General features: G+C 40.8%; 1 protein-coding gene across 4 annotated transcripts in view; it reads left to right on the top strand.

Moving 5' to 3' along the window:
• The window catches only part of diaph2 (diaphanous-related formin 2), a 326,344-nt gene that overhangs the window by 189,809 nt on the left and 123,796 nt on the right, over window positions 1–12,739 (top strand). For all 4 annotated transcript variants that reach the window (XM_076149017.1, XM_076149018.1, XM_076149020.1 and 1 more), the window contains one exon: window positions 11,521–11,622. In XM_076149017.1, the coding sequence (XP_076005132.1) occupies window positions 11,521–11,622 (102 nt within the window). The remainder of the gene's footprint in view (window positions 1–11,520; window positions 11,623–12,739) is intronic.

The following is a 12,739-nucleotide window of genomic DNA, read 5'->3' on the forward strand; positions in this document are numbered from 1 at the left end:
ATATCTTAATATCTATTTAAGCTGCTCATTGCTACTATTGCTGCCAGCTGGCCTTGTCTGAGACATCTGCAGTAATTTGTGCTTAGGGCTTCAGGGGCCTGGCTGCACAGTGTTTGGGTTAGGTTTTGCACTACAGGACTTCATGAAGGCTCTTTCAGTGGTCTTGAGCCACACCCAACTCCTGTGAACAGTGCGAGCAAACTCCACCTTACACAGATGACAATACGATTACAGCTCACAAGTCTAACACACGGTGATGCTTTGCTCATTCATCAGTGGCAGTAGCATTCAGGTTTGGGGTCGTTCAGTTGTAAGAAAGTGCTGCCTCGGACTGCACGTGTTACGTATCGTCACATTCATTCATTCATTTTTTTTTGTTTTATTGAACCCAACTGACAGGGAGGGGCGTTGCCTTAAGTTGGCTCACCCTCTGTGTTTTAATATCTCCCTCACAACCTCTCTGCTCTAAGCTCAGGCTTTAGCAGACATAATAATGGTATTTGGTCCCATGCCCTTACAATTTTTGCCAACAGAGCACAAGGAGCCCAAACAATATCCAGATAATTAATAAGCAATTGAAGACTTGACTACTTTATGGTGTAATCAAGTGGTACACATGCAGGGGGTTACTCATAATAGTTCACTGTCAGAGTTAGAACAACACAGTGGGCTGATCGCATGACTAGAGTGTTTTGCTAGGACTGTCACTTTAATTGTTGCTATTTGTGCCGCGTAATCACCTATTTTTGATGCCACACGAGGCATTTTTAAAGCCTTTTTGAAATTCTGCACTGCCTAAACAAACATGTGAGAGTGACACCAATAAGAAAACCTTTTTTTGACCCAATTGTGTTGGAGGAAGATGGAATTTCAATAGCAGCAACCTGCTAGCATTTCTCAAGCAAAGCACTATTGTAAACAGCACAATGGACCACAAGGACAAAGCACTAGCCTAGAAGTGTGCCAATATCAACAAGGCTGAAACTGGAGCTAGTATTAATCACATGAATAGGGTTAGTATGAAAAGAAGTGTACCAGATTCTACAACCTTGAAATGTTATTCATTCCTTCATTCATTCATTCCTTCCTTCCTTCCTTCCTTCCTTCCTTCCTTCCTTCCTTCCTTCCTTCCTTCATTCATTCATTCACTCATTCGCTCATTCACTCATTCATTCATTTTCTTGATACCATACTATAGATGTTGTTTACTGTTATGCTTACGCCCATCACTCATCATCACTCTTACTCTCACTCTCACTCTTAGACAGTGTTTCCTTTGTAAATTTGTTGTTTCCCATGTGGCAACAGCTTTCAAGCCAGGGAAATCCCCCAAAGAGAAAATGCATGGATTACAATTTGCAAATGCTCACGTTTCCTCCAGTGCATGCATACCTCCTTTGGATGCCATACGGCTGCCATTAGCTTTTTGGGTCTAACCAAGTTCCTCATAGACTATATACTGTATCGTTTTGCAGATCCCTGTGATGTCTGTTGTAATTGAACCCTATATCACATCAAAACTCATCACTTTATTGACTTCAGTGGATTTGAGCTAATGTCTCATTACAAACCGTGAATATAGAGATGCATGGACAAGCCAAAAGAAAACAAACATTTATTTCATAACATTCTGTGCAGGAATTCATGGGGTGTATGTTTACTCTTTCCTCTGAGTTGTCATGCACAGGTGCTTATATATGTAGGGTTTTCCCAGTGTTTTTTGGCGAAATATAAGAATGTGTCATCTGGTTGCCCATATAGCAGACTCACTGGGACTTTTTATTAAAGCCAAATGTGCCCATGAACTCTGTAACTGTGCAGTAAAGAGTCATAAAAAAATAGTCTTAGACACTGCAGACCCAGATGCATATATGAAGTATAAACTTTATATTATTTAAGCTTTCACAAAACACTGCACTAGACAGCTGCACAGCTCTTCTTCCCCATCCCCACTCAGCACATGCCACTCACTAATACAGTAGCTGCTGGAAATGAGCGAGTCATCTCTAAATCTTTAAGCATGCCCCGTTTTTGGTGTGTATGTGCGGTGGGTAACTCTCATCAGTGGATGATACGGCCCTTGGGGCTTGTTTTGCAGAATATCAGAGTGACTTCTTAATGTTTAATGTTTTTCAATGTATTTTATATTACCCCATCTCCTTTTCAAAAGGAAAGGCTAATGACTAACACTGCACTGCTGTTCATTTGTAATTAGTATTGGCCTAATATAATGCACTTATATAAGAATATTAAAGAAACACATCTTAGTGTCCAACATCTATCATATTTAAAGTGTGTGTGTGTGGGTGTGGGTTTGGGTGTGTGTGGGGGTTAACCATGTAACATATCGGAGGTGTGGTCTTTGTCACTGTTTGTGGCTTCCTGAATAATCCAAGAGTAAATTGACCGAGTGAGACTGAGTAGTTGGGATTTCTGGCATTATTATTTTCAGTTAAATAATAAAGGTTTGTGGTTTTATTTAAAGTCAGGACCATGTCAGAATACACTTTTGCTTTTTTTTTGTTACATCAATAACTGAGAAACATTAAGTGCTTTGTCTCATAGTTTTGCATTCTCTGTTGAACATAAAACTAGATGTAAAACTAAAAAAATGGACTCATTACCTTAGCAAAAGTCCAAACAGACTAAGTGTCTGGAAACACAAAGGAATATTTCAAGCATTATACAACTGACTTGCTTGACAATTCCATCAATAAAGTGCCCATGAAGGCCAAGGAGACATTTTTCAGTGCATTTTTCCACTGTTTAACTATTTCACTTGAAGTGTTTAATGGAAATTAGTTTCTGTGAAATAAAGAAGTGAGTGAAAAGTAAAAACTACAAATTGACTCAATAGCCGATTGCCTGAAAAGGTAAAGAAAAAAACATCTTTCCCTGCTTCTGTTCTTACAAATTGACAATATTACCAGTCTGTCTACAGACTCCAAACCCAGACCCCTAACTGCCCCATTTACACACATTTCCTTCACTGCTGTGTGCGGATGTACATACATGAAACACGCAGAGAAAGTTGCAGCAGAATGAGAGTGTCATTGTGCGTTTGCAAGTCATGTCAAATGAACGTCTCATTTACTAAGGTCACAGCTAATTACACATTCTGTCAATGTTCCCCCCCCTACTAATGGCATTTAGCATGTGAACGAGGGCTTGAAAGTCGCAGTTGAATGATGGAATCTGTCCATTATGGAGCTCACTCCTGTCACCTCGCTCCATTTTTAAAAGCAAGGGGTAAAAGGGACTGATGTTGATAGCATGAGGATGATTACAGGTCAGCAAGAACTTAAGAGAAGAGCTCTAGCCAGTTGGATGAGGATGTGCGTGCATGCCTGACACATATTTATGAAAGCATGGCGTGTGTGCGTGCGTGTGTGTGTGTTTGTTTGTCGGTCTATGGCATGACTGTGCAAATGCTCAAAGAAAAGTTTTATCTCCTACACAGCACATTGCAAGGAAAATACTCTCGGTTCAAACAAACACAAACACTAAAATATTGATACAGCGATACATTTTCTGTCTGTTTTGAATAGAAAAATGCATAGAATATGTGGAGAAAACGCAGAAAATCACCCAACCTTACCTCATTTAGATAATAGGATGTGCACACTTAAAAGCACTCTTTAATAAGAGTGCATTATAACACCATATAAATGAAACGGCTACACTGATAACATCAATCACTTTTTTAAGAGCTATAAGCAGAAGGTAAATGAAACAAAACATTAAGACAGCTTTGCATACTGAATAAAACAGATGCGCACACACAGACACACACACACACACACATCTTGGTTCATTTTCCAACTCAATTACATTGTTTTTGAATAATTGTGGTGAGATTTTTGGCACATCTGTCTGCGTGTCTGTGCCTCCAGCTGCTGCAAAACACATCCGGTTACACCACTCATGCATTGGGTAATTGGCTTAATTTAGTACGGCTACTCGTCACAGATTCTGTCATACCAGTTCCTAATCAGACACTCAACACAGTCTGATTAATGTATATTTACTTGAGTTAGTCGAGGTTTTATATGTGGGGGTAAAAATGAATATATTTGATCCAGAGACAGGGATGTGCAATCACATACACGGACCTGATTCACCTCTGCAGCTCATTAATGTTGCAGTGATTAGCCCCAGTCAATTCCCATTATTGCTCTAGTGATAATGATGGTGGCATTTGTTTGCCGATAACACTAGACATAATTGGCCAGTGTCTAACTGATAACATTTCTACACATTGCTTTTATATTACCAGAGGCACTATACGAGTGTAAAAGCTGTTTTAAACACCCTTTCCTCTCAAAAATGACTGACTCCATCAAACTGAACACTGATCTGTCCAACCTACAGCATCATCAGTTCACCTTTTTTGTGTCGTATTTCAGTTGTCTATTTTCAATCCATCAGAGGCGAGAAAACAAGCAACACAAATATTGTTACCAAATATTAGAGACACGAGAAAGAACACATTCATCTTTCAGACATTGGAGTCTTTGGATGCACTTTGCAGATGCATACTTCATTTTGTTGACTTTTCCACTTTATATCTGGTATTATTGCAGGTGTTCAGTTGTGTCTGTCAAACCTGCCTAACCTACAAAGGAAGAGAAACAAGTTATGATAGTAGTTTGATTTTCTTGACCGCATGAGCTTTAAATGATCGACACCTGGATACAGAGACTTTGGTCACCATGACAAAAGTTCCTCCTCTTGTTGTTATTTTTGAGGTGAAAGCTGAAATGTTTTTAACATTATTTTGAAATAGTGTAGTATAATTTATTCTCGAATTTAATTTGAGCGTATCCCAGCTTGTCACACAGAATCCGGACGTACACGCCGTCGCCCAACAAACACCAGGATTATCAGCTTTCTTTCTGCTTTGCACTGATTCCCTTCACCTCGCCATGGCAACAACCTTTCCACCAGACCTCTCAGGAGTCTTTGCGTTCTAGCCTTGCTTGTTATTATTGTTTATCTCTCTTGTCAATCACCCAGATCGCCATGACGCTCATCCATATGCATGCAGGCCATCATTACCTGCAGTAGCCCATTGGCTGCGGGGTCTGGCAGTGCCCGTGCCAGCCTTTGTTCTCTGCTGTAACAACAGGTGATTGTAGCAGCCTGGCACATTGTTGGGCATCATTTGCATGGTGTAAAAGTGCAAATGTGGGGCAAAGCGATAAGTATGGCTGTGCATTGGGCCTGTTGGATTAGAGCTAAGACAGGAGAAACTGGGTCCCCCTTGGGCTTAATTGTGGTTTATTTTGGCACACGGCGCGTAACCCTCTTCTGCAGGAAATGCTAATTTAACAACGAAATGTGAAATGCATTATGCTGATTTGGTATAGGCTGGGAAACTAAGACACACACGAAAGAGTAGCATTGAATAAATGCAGTCAAGGTAGGTGGAGGGGAGACTGTACTTGGGTGGGTGCATTAGCAAATATGCTTCAGAAATTAATGGTCAGGACCCAAGGTACTATATGTACTTTCCACTCATCAGCACCTCCCTGCTGATCTGTAACCACAGGTTCCAGGCACACCGCTTTATCCTCTAGTCCGAATATCCATCTTGCACTCCAATGTACTCTCAAATGTATACGCCTTCATGCACTATACAGTCCAACTGTTACATTTTGATCCGGTGGAGTACATGCAGTTTCTCCTCAGGCAGCCTTGTGCTGTATTTTCTTAGCAGAGTAAAACTGTTTGATGTTCTCCAGTTCAGTGTCTTTGTCTCTGTGCCATCACTCATAGACGCTCAGTAGACTTCACAAATGAATTAATTTCTATTATGTTTTTCTGTGCTAGTCCTCTATTTATTCCCTGACAATCTCATCAGTGTACCCGCTGTGTATTGAGATGCCTGTAGGAGACACTGTTTTTTATTGTTTTGCTGCAATGTAGGCATGTAACTCCAAATTATTTCAACTTTTCAAGTGTTTCTGACCAAGGACTTGTCATCTAGGTACAGATTGTGTCAAAGCCCTGATCACTGTTCCCATTCCTATGTTCCCACCACTATATAGAGGAACTGGGATTCCATCACATTCTCATTTCCTGCTCAATCTATAGTAATCCTGTAGGATTCCGATCTCATCCTATAGTGATGCTTTCATTTTCGACTTCTGAAAGAATGAGAAACGTGTAATAATAATGTTGTGATGGCGAGGCAGAGGAGCACTGGAAGCTTTTTTTTTGGTACAGATTGGTACTTGGAAGTATGTGTGGCCATGTAGGGAAGGACAAAGCTTGGAGAAACACTGCGTAGTCTTGCTGTTGCTGTGTTCAATCTCCATCTCTTTCTTCCTCTATGTGAGCTCTCCATCCACCTTCTTCATTTCCTTTTAATCCTCCTTTGCACCTTCCACAGTATATGCAAATGCTCAGGTACACGCATTTCAAAAAAAATCACCCATATTTCCTCTTGAAAGACAAATTTAATGTCACACACGAGTCTGTCACATTTCCCAGCCCAGCCCCGACCCTCAGATGAATCCTCCTGTCTCTCTCTCTCTCTGTGTTTGTGTCTTTCTCTCAGACTACATTTCTCATTTATTTTAATGCAATATCAGAATCTGTCAGACTTGATTTGTTGCCTGTCAGTCTGCCTCTATAGGTTTGCTCCTAGTCACTTTTGACGTGTTGGCGTGGTGTGGCTGAGCAGATTATATAAAGCAATAACATCCTTTATAGTTGATGTTGTTGTTTCACATGCTAACCTGTGAGATAAGATTTGTTTTATTCACGGTTCTCTAATGTGGTTAAAACGTCAAATGTGGACTGTCCTCCACTCAATTTTACATTCTCACCAGCACTATGTCTCAGCACCACCTTTATAACCCAAAGAAGGTTTGGACTTGTTAGCCTTTGTCCCAGATATCCACTTTCCATTTCTTTCCAGGTAACCTTTTGTTTGAGATGGTTGCTATCTATTATTTCACCCTATTGTGCGTAGTTACTTCACTTCACTGCTTGCTTGACTTTAATCTGAGTTTGAAACAGCTTTTGAAATTGCATGCAACATTATAAAAACGTTTTTTCTTGAATTATCAACGGTGCGAGCGATGAAGCTGTAGAACTTTGAAGAAGCCACCTTGCTCTTCGATTATTTTGTTACCGATTTGAGATGAATCCATTCGCTGATTGGCTATCGAGCTGTTAGGAAGCCTGCTGCAGTGTCGCAGCAAAGGGGGGTGGCGGTCCTATGTTGCTGTTTTTCATCAGAGAAAGCATGGGCAGGCAGCCACGTGCCGCCCAAATTGAGGAATAGTCAATTAAAAGGAGAAAATCACAGCTGTCAAGCAGAAGGCAGATGCAGCTCTTCCTCTGCGTTTGGTTCAGTCATCCCAAAGGCCCGATGATGAGGGGCGAGGATTGCTTCGATAAAATCTCAGACATCGGGGCAATTCTCCCTCTCTTCTCCTTTTATTTAACACGGCTTAATAAAGACTTTATTGTTTTCAGAAACACTCCATCGATTGACATGTCTCAGGCTATATCTTGAGGTTTGTTAGTTTTCTTCATCATTTTGACACCACTGCTGGGAATATGCTGCCTGCTTTTAACTGTGTTTCACCAACTAGGAACTGTGAAGTAGGTTGGGTGGAACTTCAGAATATCACCCTTGACTCAGTTCAAGTTTTTTGACACAACCTTACACTGCACTATATGATTATACTTGTCCATAATATGTCCTTGATTCCATTTGAGAGATTGAGGCTCCCGTTTGTACACGCTGTTTATATATCAAAGCATTTCAGCAGTTGTCATTTGTACATTACAGTGCATCAACACCTCCTGTTTTCATCAGCATAAATCCAGCTGTATGGTAAGCTTTATGCCTGATGCATGTGTATTACCTCCCATTAAAATATATTAACTTGGCATGGGTTCACAGACGCTGCGAAAACTGCGAACTTAATTCACCAGAAGAAGGTTGACAGCAGCCGAGATCAAAGTACGGAAGTGAAAGCGCTTTACAAATACTGTCATCCTCGACAAATGTTTAGGGAACCATATCCTGTATCTCATTACTGTTGTGCTCTCCTTTACCTACCGTTCCTCAAATACAAGCATTTCCCGATAGGATATAGAGCAAAAAGGATTTACCTCGCATGGTTCTGTTATCTATCCACATGTTTTACACATCCGATTGAATATATTGTGCCATTTACTTAATAACGACTCAAAAATAAGTAATGTTGTGAAGATTGTCATATCAAGGCCATGTTTGATCAAATTGAATATGCAGAAGCTTTAAAATATGTATAAAAACGATGCAGTATTGGAACTGGAAGAAGCCTTTTGGACTTTGGTCAGCTTTGCATTCTAATCACCGACATTACCAAAAAACCAAGGTCATAACTGCTGTTTGAATATTGTTGGAGGAAAGTCATATATCTACAACCCTGACAGACTCGGCTTGAAATTGAACATAATCACCCGTTTCGCGGTTACCTTCACTATTTTTTCTTGTGTTCAGTTTGTTTTGTTTTTAAAAAACATTTTCTTCTGTTTACTTCTTGATTTTGATTAAGTCAACAGGTATACTTTGTACATCCCGTCCACTTTATACCTTCTCTGTTTACATTATTTTACATGTAACTACCCGTGTTCTTCTCATACTCCTTACAACCTTTATTAGTTGAATGAATGATCATGACATCGCTCAAAAATGTAATGGAATCAAGGACAATGACATCATCCATTTTGTGACACTTTCCAATAATTGCGTTCGGTATATTTGCCAAGAAAAACAAATAAATTGCTCCATCTCGCAAAAAAACAAGTACATGAATAAAAACATCAAATGAAATCAAAGAATTCATTCATAATGTACATTGTACCTGCAACAAAACAGACAGGATAATGAAACGGCTTTTTTTCAATTATCCAATTTACATCAAAATCCATAAACACATTGCACACCTACTGTCAGTAGAATTATTTTCCACAGATTGCGAGCATTCACTCTGCTCGCACATTTCGCCCCAAACGCGATTAATTATAGACGAGGACATACTGAGCAGCATTTATGAAGGTTTAACCTTAACTACAACATTTTAGCTGTTTCTGTTTTGTCGGAACATTGCTGTGACGTGCATGCTGATCTGCAGCACCTCCATCTCTGCCCAGCGCGATATATGAATGTGTTGTGCTGGTAGCATTCTCCAAATAATCTCTTCCAGCCTGCAGAATGTGTCTGGTGGCCTGCCGCGAGGAGTCTGGCCCAACATCATCACCCAACCCCCTACGTTGCAGCGCATATGGTGCAGACTTTGTGTCAATTTTGCTCTATGGGGCTTCTAATAATTAACTAGATGACAGACAAATGAAATGACGTCGAAGCAGATTTGATTTCAGCAGATTTATCCAGTTCTTTGTGGTAAACTTTTGAGAACATTTGTAAATGTTTCAGAGCTATGTCAGGTTATTTCAAGATCCTAAAAAACACCCATTATGTGTGTGTGTGTGTGTACAAAACTGCCAACATTTCCTCTGATGAAGAAACTTCACATATTTTGCATTTGGTGCAAACCCCGACTCAGCAGAAACAGGACTAGCATGCACACTGTGGCAGAGCACATGTCCAATTGTTCATCTTTGCTCAGCAAGCAGTGCCAGAGGAGTTCAGGCCTATAAACAGATTATCCAGCGCATTTGCAACAATTATTGCAGTGAATGATTTTCTCGTCCGTTAGTTCAGTCCCATTCAGACCCAATGATACATTGTCAAGAAGAGCTTTGTCCTTGATAAAAGGCCAAACGGCAATTCATGTACAGTTTAATGCTTTCTTCATAGAATGTGCAATTGATGTCTTGCCCCCTTGCAGCTTTCTTACAATGGCTTTATATCACAGGATGGTCATTGTTTGTGTATTTTTCTCAGGAATAATATTGCATAATGCTCAGAAGTTGTAGAAAAACAAATCATTATTTTCCAAGGCTTTTAGCATTCAGGATTTCAATTAAAATTAATGAACCTTAAACTGTATGCTTTGTTTATATTTCCCAGGAAATGGTACAAACATATCCAGAGGAGCAGAGGCTGTTTCTTCATGACTCAGTTATCAGTGAATTAGTGAAACAAGACAAGTTGACTTTCATGATTAGTACGAAGTTTATCCTTAAAGGTCACGTTTGTATAATAACTCTCAGGTTTGTGTTCTATACAGGCACCCCCATTGCTGTGAAACAATATACTGTCCAAAGATCAGTTAACTTCCACATACAGTATTTGACTATCTCATAACACAAATGATTGATCATTCACAAGCGTCACACAGAAATGTGCTGGTTGCTTTGTGCCTCTACCAATATGATCAAAAGCTTGACCATGGCGCCATTGCTTTTTTTTGCAGGCCCTAATTGGGGCTTCAGCAAAAGCAAGCAACATCTGATATAATGGCCGCCTCCCAAACAGGAATTTGCCAGGCCTGCATTATGGGTTTACTTTTTATACTGCTGAATTCCCACAGGGGAGGACAGAGTTGTCATCATTAGTGGCCAGTAGCCTCTCGCTGTGTAGCCTGCGATGGCTGCCCATGTCTATAGCTGCGGTCAGCCAGGCCCATGGTCGGCCAGCAGCGTCTACTCTTTTCTCCTGTCTGTGTCCCCATCTGGTCACATGACCCTGCGCGAATCTATTCCTCCTGAATAAATTTGGGGAGTTAACGAGGGAGGGCAATTTGTGAAAGACCTGGAAAAGGGCACCTCCTCCTCCCAGTCTCCTCTGAGAAAAAAGAGGGGAATGCTACTCTACTCAGTTTTATTAACTTGGCTGACCTTCATATGAACAATTAACATTTACAGAAAACACAACCACTTCCATTATCTTCCTCATCTCCATCTTAATCTTAAACTTCACCAGCACCATCTTTATCTTCATCTCCCTTTTTCTACTTTACTGCTAAAGTACAGCTTCGATGCAAGTACAAATACAATGTACCTGAAAATCTGCAAATGAAAGTGAATGTTTGCAACTACGTGCATGTATTTCACCCAGCCAAATTCTAGTTAATGTGGATTATCCAGTGGAGCTTCAGATAGCAGAAGGTCAGTGACATGAGCAGTAATTGGCTGAGGTCCACTAATGTCAAAGCAAAGAGCCAACAATGAGCTGTGATTATGTGACCATATCGGCCTCCTACCAGAACACCACTCCTGTGTATCCTGACTGACATATGGACTCAAATACAGATAAATAGATGAAAAGATCACATCCCAAAGGTGTTTTACTGTGTGACTTGTATGTATTCATAAATCCATTACAAGCCTGAAACGCGTTTATTCATGCCTATAGAGCAGAGCGACAAATATGTACAAATCAAAGCAATCTGCAACCCTCTGGTCACAATTCGGCACATTGAATGACTACAACTGTTTTTGTGTTTCTGTGTCTGAGTGAGTGTGTGTGTATGTGTGTGTGGTCCACTGCCATTGACAGAAGGTGGGATTTACATTAACAGTATCTATGTTTGTGTTTCCCATTTGTAGAACCTGATAAAGAACCTGCCGGAGCAGAAAGAGCTGAGCTCGCTGGCAGAACTAAAGGGTGAATATGAAGAGCTGGTGGAGTCGGAGCAGTTTGGCATCGTGGTGAGTATAATTTCCTGAAGAGAACACACACTATGCACGACTCATGCTTGGATTTTTCTATAGTCAGACAATTGCACACTTGGATAATTCATTTTTCCTCATTCCTTTCCTTCCCTCATACACTTTCACACCCTCGCCAGTTTTCTTCTGCATTGTTTCTCACTCCAGTGTGTGCATTTTGTGGGAGGATTCATGACTCGGTATAAAAGATGCAGCAATGTATAGATAACAGTGGCACATATTACTTATTGGTTATGGATTCATTCATTCTTCCATGCTGCAGAGCCTAGGGTTTGGCAGCAGTGGCATGGAAACACAGGGCAGTTTCCACTCTCGTGTGTGTGTGTGTGTGGCTTTCTTTTGCTTTCACCACCCCAGTTGTCGATTGCTGAACTTTTTCTGTTTTACTCCTCTCGCTGCGTGACCATGGTAACCACTGGAACCGCACATAGAGAAAGGATAGGAGGAGCGTATTAGCTGTTAAGCCTGAAATTACATCTCTATACCAACGATACTGCACCAGTTAATGAAATCAGGCTTTGGTGCAACCTCAGCAAGCTGGATCATCTCAAATGTGTGTGTATGATGTTGCCAGTCCTTCTGTTTTAATATCGCATAATAAGATGGTGAACCGTAGCTAACAGCTGGTAGCAGGATAGTCTTAACTATCACAGGAGGGGCACTGCTGCAAACCAGGTGGTCTGCATCTGAAAAAGTTCTCCCAGGTATTGGCCAAGTGTTTTGTGGTGTGACTGAGGGAAGAGTTTGCATTTGTCTTCTTCTCCATCTCTGTGTCCTTTCTCCACGGAGAGAATTGAAAGTCAAAGTGCGATTGTGTAGAGTACACACGCCAGACACAGAATTCCTATTACTAACCCCTCCCCTCTCCTGAAAGTTTGCTTCGTTATCCCCATTTATATGATTAATTGCTTTGAGATTAGAAAGACAAAGTCACACACACACACACACACAGACACACACTTTGCCCCCTCTCCTCTCGATGATGCCAGGATCTTTGCACCACCTTCCAGAGTGACTGTGGCTGGCTTGGATGAAGCGTATCACGGCCTTTAAACCCACGCCGTAGTCTGCCAGGTGTAGAGCCATAACAGATATG

Source organism: Genypterus blacodes, unplaced genomic scaffold, assembly GCF_046128005.1.
Source record: "Genypterus blacodes isolate CSIRO-AG114 ecotype Tasmania unplaced genomic scaffold, CSIRO-AGI_Gbla_v1 ptg000044l_1, whole genome shotgun sequence".
In the NCBI taxonomy this organism is placed as follows: Eukaryota; Metazoa; Chordata; class Actinopteri; order Ophidiiformes; family Ophidiidae; genus Genypterus; species Genypterus blacodes.